This window comes from Trichoderma asperellum, chromosome 1 (assembly GCF_020647865.1).
Source record: "Trichoderma asperellum chromosome 1, complete sequence".
NCBI classification, from domain to species: domain Eukaryota; kingdom Fungi; phylum Ascomycota; class Sordariomycetes; order Hypocreales; family Hypocreaceae; genus Trichoderma; species Trichoderma asperellum.
In genome coordinates this window covers 5,651,098-5,663,018 of record NC_089415.1, presented here as the reverse complement: position 1 = coordinate 5,663,018, position 11,921 = coordinate 5,651,098, and the positions used below count along the sequence as shown (strand labels likewise).

The window sequence follows — 11,921 nt, the reverse complement described above, 5'->3', positions numbered from 1 at the left end:
TCCACGGTGCCGAGGACGGTTCGAATTTGCAGACTTGGAATAGGCGCCCCTTGCTTTCATAGCATGGCAGCTGGGCAGGGGTCCGTCTCAATGGCGAGACAGGAAAAGAAAAGAGAAGCGAGCTGAGCAAGCGCCCGGGCGGCGGAGCAAAGCGCGAGAGTGGCTGTCGGAAAGCGATATAAAACGTCCGCCAACGGCGCAGCCCCCAGCTGGTGTTCGAAGGAGGGTATGAAGTACGGGGAAAGGAGCAGACAAGAACACAGCTGGGAGTCGAGCTTTTCTGGCTGGGCGAAATGCAAGCAGGAGAGTTGGAATCACGGTGAGCAGCGCGCACGCCTGAAGGGAGGGGAACGCGAGGGGGCAGCATAAACCAGGCTAGCGGTCCCCTGCGCTGGACATTGGAGGACTGCAAATGGCCTGTTGTGCGGATGCAGGGCGATGTGCAAACAAGTCAGATATCACTACTGCGCTGTATGGGTTGCGCTGCCGCATCAAAGCGCGATACGCTGGCCCCAGGCTCCAGGCAAACACCGGCCGTGGAGGATCCGGATCTGCCAACGGCTCTGGCCCCGGGCAAACGCGACATGATGCAACGCCTTTCGCTCTTCTCCATCCTATGCAGTGCGTGCAGTGCGCCTCCGGAGCTTGCCATGCATGTCGAGGGAGCTGAATGATTCGGCTGCTGCTCTAGGGCCGTGGGGCAGGCCTGCTGTGCTGGCCCGGCGAGCATGCCAACCTCTTAGACGACGTCGAGAAGGCCGGCATATGCAGGAGAATGGAGCCGGTGGAAGCAGCAAATCTGGTTCCACGGCTGTGATCATGGGAACATGCCACTGAGTGAGATTTGCATCCCCATCTACGCTTTAGGCGCCTGCAACTGCTTAACGCTCGCCAGGCCCGTACAGCAGCGCAAGGCAGGCAAAGAGCTTGCGTTCGGGATGACGGGCGGTTCGCGAATCAATCGCCGTCTGGGATCGTATTGGATGGATGGTCCAAGTTAGCGCTCCGCAGTGCCGCGTTGGCCCTGGCGGAAGCTACAGTATCTACCCAAATCGTATCTATCTGCCCAACATTGGAGGAGGCTACCTAACCAGGCTCAAACTCGCCTATGTTATATTGAATGTGAGGCACGCGGCTGCCTCATAAATAACGCTTGTGAGAGCCCAATCTTGCCCAGGTTCGCCCACATATTGCGCCTCGCGAGGCAGCTATGCTTTAGTCCGTCCCGCCTCTTATACCGTGTCTACTGTATTTTCTGAATCTTTTTCTCCTCTGTGCTTCTCTGGCCTTCTGTCCATCTTTGGGAATCCCAACATCCCGCTATTTCACTCATCGTACATAAATGTTGCTGCAATAATTAGGCGGCCTCGCTGCCCAGAATGAGAACCGAGCCACTCAAATCTCGCAACAAACCTGCATGGGGTTGTTATTGCGGTGGATTGTTGTTCCCGGATAAAAAGAGCGCTAGCCCCTCTTGGGGATATTGAAATCTTAAAGCAGCTCAAGCAACTCACCAACGTCGAAGCTAATAGCTCAAAGCTCCTTGTGTTGGTAAATAGTTTCATCTCATCGGCAAATGTCAAAAGCAGAGATACGGCCATGCGGATATGACCTCTCCATTTGGCAGATTGCACTGGGTTTCAGTCCCGAAAAAGCGAGTACCTCATACGAAGTATCGTTCTGAAATTGATAGCTTGACCCTGGATGCCCGGCATATGGAGAGCTAGACCAACCGTTTCTGTATCAGGCGTTGCGAGGGTTCTCGGTCAAGCTAAACTGTTCTTGTCGACCTTTCATTTATGTTCACGGGGCAGGCATTTTACCTAGCAGTGATGTTATATGCGTGATACTGCGACTAATTGGAAAACGCCGAGATAACCGTACGTATATCCAAGATTGGGAGGGGCAGTTATAGACGAAATTATCGAATCTGAGAACCCATCAAAAGGCTTCTAGCTCGTCTATTGTTCGCCGCGTCGGGCTAAGAAGGAAGAATTTACAGGGAAAGGCTAGGTTGTAGCGTAAAATTGCTTCCTCTGATGTGAGCCTGGGCCGATCCGATCGCCTGTGCGCCTTCTACCTTATCTGTAACATGAACGGAGTAAACCTTCTAGCTGGAATGTGAGAGTGCCACCCAGTTCAACTTCTCATCGACTTCGGTTATACGCCAAGAAGTATACTAGGTCCATGGCAACCATGGATATTCGTAACCTTGTAGTGGAGCGTTACTAGGGCTTGCCTTAGAATTTGGGAAGTTTGTTCCCGTCAGAGGCCTCTACAAATGTAGCAGGAAATTTTCAATCTGAATATACACTTCTACCATTACTACTTGAAAAGCATTCAAGCCATTCTACATTGTCCAATCGCAGTACACTATGGCATGGGGCGAGAATGGGGACAAATCTGGCCCTGACTAGAGTAAGTTCTTAGCCATTTCAGGTTGCCTTCAGGGGTACGGTTGTTATCAAACACGATGATGGGGCCCCCTGCAGAGACTTTTAGCCGAACGCACATGCCGTCACGCTTTACTCGATTATTGCTGCGGCCGTTTGATTTTGTGTTTTGTGCTTTCTTGAGTTGATCCTAAAAGAAATTTTAAGTAGCATAGTAAGACGAGAGATCGTGACAAAGGAGGGAATCGGGGCGAATGAAGATTTTCTCATGCCGGCTTCGGAAATGCAGAGGATGGCTCCGTTTCATGGCATTGCGTACTAGCTAAGCGATGCTTGACAGCGTTTTAGCGTCTTTGTGCATTATATTGGAGTTTTCGTATCTGTATGATGGATAGGCGTCAGTATCTTATGCGCCCCCCTCAAGCTGTCAACCGTTAGTTCATCAGAGAGCCCTACACACCTTCACCACCTCTTTTTCTTCTTCTTTTTTCTTTCTTTCTTGTTATAGCTGCTGTTGTCCTTAACCGAGATAATGATTTGCCCGGAAATACTTTTTTACCGTCGGTTACAGCAAGACGGCAACCCCTCCAACCCCTTCCTGTTTCAAATGCTTCATGTCGAGTGTCAGGTTTGTTGAAACTGGCCCGCTTTGGGGCATGCCCTTTGCTACACTCTTTGAATACTCACAACTCCTTTGGATTCCTCGTACGATGTGTATCTTTGTGTCGAAAGTCATGTGTTTCTCTATTTCGCTTTGTGGCCAAGACAAAGGTAAAAGAAATAGTAGTGCTGCTGCTCTGGCAGCTAGCCACGTGGAATTTTGTATTTCCCAATATCGACTGTCGTGGCCAGGTTTCATATGGTCGTCCAGTCGCCTGGGGAATGTTTCTCCCCTTCATATTGGGCTATCAATGAATTCCCGCGACTACTAGTAGCGCGGTAGCTTAATTGCACCCTTGAAATGGCTGCATTCTACTCTGCGACGGCGTCTCAGGGTTCCCTTTCCCACGTGTATATTAGATTCCCATCGGAAATGAAATTGGGATGCTGTAAGGGTATCAAGGCACAGTGCCTGCGGGGACTTGTATCAATAGTGCGGATTGCACCACGCGACCCTGAAAACCTATGGAAAACGACGGTGTAAGTTGATAGCAGCACTGTATGTTCAGGTCCCTGTACAAAGAGATGTAACCTTAATCTCCAAATTGCCAGAAACACTAGTTTGGCGTGCAAAGATCGACATGGCGAAATTGCGATGAGCCCTTTTGTGCGCGCGAGGCCATGGCCGGCGCTGTTGTGGTACTTTCCATGTATCACCATATAAGGAGTACTAGGTTATTGTAAATAGATATCCCGTACAAGTAAATGCCCAGCGTACTAAGTTGGTGGTAGCACTTCTTTAGCAGTTATGGATTGGACAATAAATGGCGATGTTTCCCTGAGCAAGGTACCTGCCGGTACAAGTGAAGGTACGGGTATGAGATTAGTTCTTAGTACACGAGCACACGAGGTCTCACATCAGTAGAGACCCTGCTAGTACGGGTACCCAGGTATTACTAGGTAGGAACGTGCCTTCTCCACAGGTTGCTGATACTGCATCTAAATTTGCTGCCTATTGGAGGCAGTATTGCGATAGTATGAAGACAGTCTCCAGTTACCTGCGATGGATTACTCCTGTGGCGCTGAGCCGTGATCATGTGAGATCCAATCGATGTCTGATATGTAATGGATCCTGACTCAAAAACTGACTGACACAGCTTGGCGACATGCCGCTGAATACCGATTATAAATCTATTTATAGGCTTTATAGTCTCGTCAGCGCGGGCTGCTAGTCTTGGTTGGCTTCCCTGGGTTGCTGAGTGAGAAAGCGAGCGAGAAGAAGGAGAGAACAAGTAAAAAAGAAGAGTGTCAATCATCATGACACAGAATAACGACTAAATGGTGCTACGGAATACGGAGTAATACAGACTGGAGGGCCGTATTAAACTCCGCTTTCGTGAGGGGAGAAGATCTCACACCTGTCAAGGCGAGACATATTACGGACTCACATGCATGCTAATCTGGGCATATGTGCAGCGAGCTGGCTTATCACAGGCAGATTCTGTATGTACACGGGTTTCGCCACCCTTGATCCATGTCTCGACGGTCAGAGTTTCGAGTTTGTTGATAGCGACGAGATGAGGTCATGATCCGTACGAGACGGTAGGGAATCATGACATGATGCTCTTGCCACTTGGTTGCACTTTGCTGAAACTATTGGTGCTCCGTGCCCGCAGCAGTTTGCTATACGGAGTCACTGTGTCCAGCCAGTTGAAGCAGCTGCCTGGATCATGGCGTACATGAGCAAGAGGGAGGGGCTTGCTTTCAAGAGTCAGCAAAGGGCAGCACAAATGGACGACAAGAGAAGAGAATACAGTCGAAAGAAAAAGAAGAAGCTGCAAATATACTAATAGCTGCAGGAGCTGCGGCTGCTGCACCAGAAACAAGAGAGCAGAATGCTTGTACGTGAACCTAACACTGTGCTGCAGGCAAGGCACCTCTAATACCTGCGAGTACCTACTAATCTTTTGAAATTTTCTGGCTGCGGACGGACACGACGGGACCCACCGAGGGCTAAATTTAAGAAGTCGTCCTGCAAGACAATTTGAACCGCAGCGCCTCATTGGCTGGGCCTTGGCGCCTGGCCGGCTGGGCAGGGCTATATTTAGCCTAGGCGCTGTTTCGCACGCATCAATTGCATCCCTGTTCTCCGCTCAACCACTTCGAAACGAGGAGGTGGGGGGCTCTTTTTTTTTTCTTGCCCTTCTCCCCTGCTAGCTGGGCCTGCCTGTGGCGCTGTGACTGGCTGGAGCCACGGCAAGCTGCTGGCATGCGCTCCAGCACTTTGTCGTTTGCTGGGACCGTGAAATTTCGTGCCGGAGGGGGGACGGGCGGCTGCTGCGTGGGGATTTGCGCAATTGCGGATGCTCGCGGAGAACAAGAGCAGTCTCTGGCAGCGTGGCGTAGCGCGCATTTCTACTTTTAGCACTGACCGTGGACCACGGCGGGTGCGGCGTGGGAGCAGACACCAGCAAAAGCAGCAAGTCATCACCAATCGGTAATTAATCAGGACCCTGCGAGTAGGAATCGGTGCTACTACTAATAGCATGCGCTACCTACTACCGCTCTTGCTCTAGCGGGCTGGCAGGTAGCCTCTACTTAAGTCTCACCTCGTTGCCGTGGTGGCTGAGCTGCCCGGGAGCCCTGCCCTGGACAGCCGGACAAGGTCACCGTTACCTGGGGCCGCCTAGCGTCTATAGCAGGCGCACTTAGCACTTGGTAGCGCTGCTTCGCCTGCAGCTGCCCCCCTTCCAGGTCGCCCGTCCTTGCCCCCAGCCGCCGTTTGTCGCTGTCGAGCCTCTCAAACACCGTCACGCCAATTCTTCCTCTGTCCTGTATCTGCTTTTTTTTTCTTTGCAACATCCAGCACCAGCAGCCAAGCCCTCCCTTTTCTTGTTCCCGCTCGCCCTCGCGCAGGATCCGGCATCTGCACCCTCGGCGCTGCCTTGTTTCTCGTTTTCTCGCTTCTTCCTCTTTCTTCTTTCTGCTCCAGCGGCTATCCTGCATGTGGCCGTCCGCTAATTAGGCGCCGTTCTTGTTTCACCTCCATTTTTTGGTACCATTCCTTCCATCTCCCTTCCCGGCTCGAGATCACGCTTCATTGTCCTGGTTGTCGACGATCCGCGGGAGCTTCTTCTTCGCCTCTGTTTTTTTTCCCCTTCCCCTTTCAGTCTGTTCTGGCCCGCACAAGCAGCGCTGCAACCGCCGTTCCCCTCGCCAGCTGTTTGCGCCATCCTCGATACCAACGCCACTTGGGCCAAATACTCCGACCACTTGGTCGTGTTTTGTACCCGCGAACTGCCCACCACCGGATTCAGCTGTGCTGTCCATTGATTACCTTCTTGAATTTAATTACAGTTCGCAAATTCGTTCTTTCGAACCATCCGTTCAACATTCGTTCTCTCGTCAATCTTTGTTCTCTTCTAGTTCTTTTCTTCTCCGAAGTATAATCTTGAGCGAATCGTATCGTTTCTCTAATCATTCAACTCTCGCGTTAGTCGACAAAAGCAAGCAGCAGCACACGTATTTTATCAAAAGAAAGGCAGCGACTTGTTTTGCGTGAGAGATTCTCAAGGCTCGAAAAAACCGCTGCACAGTTTGTTCGGAATCATGCCCTCAGCTGCGGCGCGCCAGGTATACGAAGATCAGATACCGACGTTCATGTCTGTCTTCGATCTTGAAGCCGAGGCCATGGCAGACCAGGAAACCTTCACAGTAGTCGGTTCCAAGTTCCTGGACGTGGCGCCCAAAGCCTCCACTCAGCAAACCAGTCTCCAAGCCTGTCTTGCCCCAGACCAAAGCCACAAGCACCGCGACAGTACTTCGACTCAGACTTCGGAGTCCGACGATTCGTCTCCTACCACTACGCTTTCTACCACAGACTCCTCACCTCTTTCAGATCCGTCACCATCATCATCGCCAGATTCCCCGCTGAACTTGATTCCCCTCAACAATTTTCACTCTGCAAGCTTCAGTGGCCCATCAAATCCGGTTTCACTGCTTAGCATTTCGGAGGCGAGCGCGTTGGAGCGCCCTATGACATCTCCAGCACCAAGGAAGCCAAGGAATATGAAGGGTCTATCAATCCAGCCGCCAACCGCAGCAAACGCTACATCCAAAATGGTTTCAGAACCTTGCTCTCCATCTTTCATCAAACCGGCAATCCCTGCCATGAAGAGGAAGCCTAGCCTCCTCAGCCTCAAGACCAATGCTTCGGATTTGATTAATAAGACGTCGCTGGAAGTGCCAGGGTCGCCCAGTGTGCCGCCAATCCTTCAGCGCCGCGCTCTGAAGCACTCAACGTCATCGCCCTCCATCCAATCATCATCCTTGAAAACATCCACGTTTGGGCCACCCGGTGGAATGACCTTCCCCAAGGTGCTTGAGCGCAACGAGTCGGGGCTATCAGAGTTCTTGCGGCCCATGAAGTCCAGCATGAATTTGACTTTCGACGCTGCGATCATGGAAGAAGATACCCCAATCAAGACACAGCTTGCCTCTCGAAATGACTTTGATGAGCCTTATCGTGAGAATGAGAATAACGAAGACCAGAAAACGCCAGGATATCCCGATGGGCCAATTGCCATTTACGGCGACAACGTCTTTTTATACCTAGAGCCTACGGCGGAAGAAGCTTCCCGATTTGATGTCGTCATCAATGTCGCACACGAAGTTCGGAATCCTTTCGAGGCTAGACAAGAGCAGGCCAAACCTTCTTTGCACGGCCCCTCTTCTCGAGGCAAAGGATTGTCGTCTAATCTGAGCCCTATCCCAGACACAGCTGGGTCAAACACCAGCTTCTCCACCGCCTGGGAATTCCAGCTTTCTGAGGACAGCTCAATGGATACGCCAACCACACCCAAGGCAAACACTCTCAGCATTCCGGAGTACATTCATATGCCGTGGGATCACAACACTGATATCGCGCCTGATCTCATGCATCTCTGTGAGACTATTGAAAAACGCACAAAGGAAGGAAAGAGGGTGCTTGTCCACTGTCAACAGGGGGCTAGTCGATCAGCTAGTCTTATTATCGCCTATGGCCTATACCAAAATCCCCATTATAGTGTCAACGATGCGTATCACGCTGCGCAAGCCAAGAGTCGGTGGATCAGCCCGAACATGAAACTCATGTATTCACTACAAGATTTTCAAAAGGATCTATCTATGAGGCGCACTTCACCGGGCTCTGGCCCCTATCGACCTCGAAACGGACGAAGCCCATCAAAACATAGATTGACCCTATCTGCAGACGCAATCGAAATTACCCCTAAAGAGCCGCACACTGCACCTCTGCCGGCTGAAAACAGCAGAAACAGGCAGGGAAGTGATCATAAAGCTCGCCCAACTCTCCTCCCAGGACATTCTGATGAGCTTCAGACTATTTCGCCTGGGCCTGCTTCGGCACCACTCACATTCTCGTGGAGAGACAGCTTTGATCGGTCTGAGACTGAGCAGATGGAGCCGGAACAGAAGAAGGCTAAGCAGATGGATCCTATCATTATGGAGCCAGAGCCCAGCCCCCGACAGGCTAGACCGGATCTCCTCCCGCCGCCGTCTCCCTCTCCTTTCAAGCTTCAGGCTCCTCCTCTGCGGCCAAAGTCAGCCCAAGGAAGAATGAAGTCAAGCTTGGCCCCGATGGGCGGTCCTAGACTGAAGCCGACCGCATCTTACTCAACTCTTGGGGTTCGTGGTTATTCATCGTCTCTTCCGCTTCAGACTCCCAGTGAAAAAGCCGTTCATTTTTCGGCCATCTTTCCTGACGAGGATGTTGTAATGTCGTCTCCCAGAGACGAAGAAATGACTAGAAATCCAGTACGAGACCTGACCTCTATCGCGGGAATGAGATTCATTGAGAGGTCAGAGCTCACTGAAAATCTATTCTCCCCAAGGCGGACAACTTTTAACCGAGATTCGCTTTTCGCATTCGGTAGGCCGGCTCAGATGGCAGACCCGCGAAGCCCACCGACAAAAGGCGAAGCACCAATTATCCGCTCCATCGATGATATCCTATGATGGGTCGGCACCGAACTTGTTTATTTAGGTTCAAAATAAACTGTCTTGGAAGGAAATTGGCGAAGGCTGACATCTTCATCAAAGCTGCCAGAGGCGTGATGTTGTCTTTGGATCTCGTTATTGGCTTCCTCTTTCGTTGTCGAGATCTTTTTTTTTCTATGGCATTTACAGGCGTTGAATGGTGTACAACAGAACTATTGATTACTCTCTCGTATGAGAACAGAAGCATTTACGAGCATTCTCGCTCGTGTGGGCTTCAGAAAATTTCAAGGCCAAGCTGATTCCTTGTCAGTGCGACATCTGTTTGCTCTCATCTCCCATTGTCAATAGCAGAGTTAAAGCTCAAAAAGGGGTTACAACTTGAGAGATCAGCTCCCGGCGTTTCTGGCTTGAATAAATCACCGAGGACAGGAGAAAGAAAGGAAAAAAATCATGCATCACCTTGCACATATAACCATACATGGCTTTCTGTTTTCTCTCTTTTTCCTTCCGTGTACTTATCAAATTTGTTTTTCTTTCTTGTGTTTATATGTTCGCTCGTTTTGCGCATCTTTTTTTTTTTTTTCAAGGCTTGGTTGTTTGGATAACATCAAAATCCTGGGTATTGTGGAGGGAATAATTTTATGGCTCTTTTGTTGGTATGTTTACAGCTCTCGGAATCTATTTTCGGTATACAATTAGGAAATTCAAGGAGAGGACAAACTCCAGAGGCGGGTTGGGATGTCGGAAGCAGGTCTTCAGCGAGACAAATAGGGACGGCCATAGAGCCGTACCCCCGAATGAAGAGATGAGGAGGGAAAGATACCACGGCTTGAGAGGCAAAGGGGAAGGATGGGTAGAAATAACACAGAAGAAAAAAATGCAAACACAAATTAAATCAACATATTTATACCCTTAATACCTTTTTTTATTTTCTTGGTTCCGTTTATTATCTATATCAAATCGCAGCATGGAGGGCTATAGCTGCTCTATTTAATTCCAATAAAGGCCGTACAACTTTTAAAAAAAAACATGATCCAAACGTGAAGAGCTATCTATTTATGTGCTTAACCCCCAATTTATATACTAGTAGATGTATGTACTTTTAAAAGCGTCCAAAAATCCTGATTCTATCATCATATCCTTTGTTTGGTCCTCCTATGAAGATTTCTTCACCTTGGCGGCTTCCTTTGCCATTTTCTCTTTCCTGGCAATGGCAGCCTCAACACCGATGCCGCCAAAGACGAGCCCGACTCCAAGCAACTGCATCTGCGTGAGACGGTGGCCGAACGCGACGACTGAGAGAATCATGGTGAACATCTTGCGGGTCACGGTGACGGTGACTAGCAGGACGGATGAGAATGTAGAAAGAGTATAGACTGTGACTGTGTTAGCATATTGGCTCTCTCTCTCTGTGTGTCTGTCTGTCTAATAGTAATTGAGGTGTGAAAAGAACGTACAGATAAAGACCTGGCCCAGGGCACCGCAAGCTGCAAAGCCCAAAACATCCTTCCACACAGCAGGGTACTTGGTCATGAACTCAATAGCAGCGTTCATCTCGCCAGCGCTGCCAGCAACATCCATGCCAAGCCACTCGCCGATGCCAAGAGAGACGAGCGCAGGGCTGGCAACGAGGTACAAGGACGTGACAGCAGTGCTCATGATGTTGTTGGCGCACATCATCTGCGGTCCGCTAAAGGGGCGGAAAGTCTGGAAGATGTAATCCTGGGTGCTGTTGGTGAGGCCGTCAAACAGGAGGTTGATGCTCAGCAGCAGCAGTCCCCAAGGGAGATTTGCCTCCTCCGACAGCTTCGACTTCTTGTGCTTGCGATCGGAGTGGAGCGTGAAGACGGCAACGCCAGCAGTGACGGCGGCAACCACGGTGTACTTGTAAATCGGGTAGCGCTTCCGGAAGATGGTGATGTGGAGGAACATGACGGGCAGCAGCTTGCAGCTCTTGGCCAGCAGGAAAGTGATGTAGTCGATGTGCGCAAGACTGGCGTAGCCAAAGGGACTGGCCAGACTGTTTGTGATGGCGACAAGCATGAGGGGTCCGAGGATGCGGCGCGAGGGGAAAATCGACGGCACGGGGGCGCCTTTCGGCGTCGAGACCAAGAGGTAGATGAAGCCAACGGCCGCAGCGAAGAGCGACTGGATGGTGTTGAGGAAGACGGGGAAACGCCAGACCTCTGGTGCGTCGGCCGGGCCGTAAGTCTTAGTTGTCAACTTCTCTTGGAGGTACGCCCAAGTCAAGCTGTTCAGCACAACCAATTAGCCCGACGGATAGAGAGAGAGAGAAAAGAAAAGGATATCGCGATATCAATTTTGACAGAACAGATGGATCGCAGGAGAGCCTACAAGGAAGCATAGATGCCAGAAACAGCAATCACCAGCTGAACAAAACCCGCCTCGCCCTTCGCAGACTCTTGCGCCGCCGCCTTCGCAGAGGCAGTGTGCCCGTTTGTAGTCTTCACCTCTTTCCCATTGCTATCTTCCCATGTTGCCGACTGCTTGTTGAAAAACTCTGAGGAGGACTCGCGCTTAACAGCTGTTTGCTTTGTGCGCGCCATGGATGCAGGCGGGAGAGGGAGAGGCGCGTCGTTCGATGTGCGCTGTCGCGAAGTCAAAGCTAATTTTGGCGGCTTGAAAAACTTGAGAAAAAAAAGTCTTTAGGCCGATAGTGGAGCAAGGCTGTATAAAAGGAGTGAAATAGAGGGTAAATCAAAGTAGAAAACGTAGCAAGAAACGAAGGGTCAGACTGCGCCGGATAAATATGTGAATTTCTACGAAAGCGAGAGTTTGGATGGAATTTGAAAGTGACAAGTTGGCATCATCTCTCAACCTTGCCGCGCTGTGACGTCTGGGGAAGGACCCTGAGACCGGTGGGGTGCGCCGGCCGCTTACCGGGCAAGAACTTTCCGATTCGGGCTAAGC

The 11,921-nt window shown here is 50.7% G+C and overlaps 2 protein-coding genes across 3 annotated transcripts; one reads left to right on the top strand and one right to left on the bottom strand.

Moving 5' to 3' along the window:
* Positions 1-5,097: 5,097 nt before the first annotated feature.
* Positions 5,098-10,001, top strand: TrAFT101_001757 (uncharacterized protein). The gene has a single exon (XM_066126408.1). It carries the CDS (start codon positions 6,603-6,605, stop codon positions 9,006-9,008), a length of 2,406 nt encoding a protein of 801 aa, XP_065982509.1. The 5' UTR covers positions 5,098-6,602; the 3' UTR covers positions 9,009-10,001.
* HUT1 (UDP-galactose transporter) lies at positions 9,911-11,810 on the bottom strand. 2 transcript variants are annotated; one of them, XM_024907786.2, is made up of 3 exons: positions 11,346-11,810; positions 10,448-11,241; positions 9,911-10,366 (listed from the first exon to the last, which is right to left on the bottom strand). In XM_024907786.2, exons 1-3 carry the CDS (start codon positions 11,555-11,557, stop codon positions 10,146-10,148), a joined length of 1,227 nt encoding a protein of 408 aa, XP_024762883.1. In that variant the 5' UTR covers positions 11,558-11,810; the 3' UTR covers positions 9,911-10,145. The 2 variants fall into 2 exon arrangements, with proteins under 2 accessions (XP_024762883.1, XP_065982508.1); XM_066126407.1 differs by having other exon boundaries at positions 10,000-10,366; positions 10,448-11,810.
* Positions 11,811-11,921: the final 111 nt, after the last annotated feature.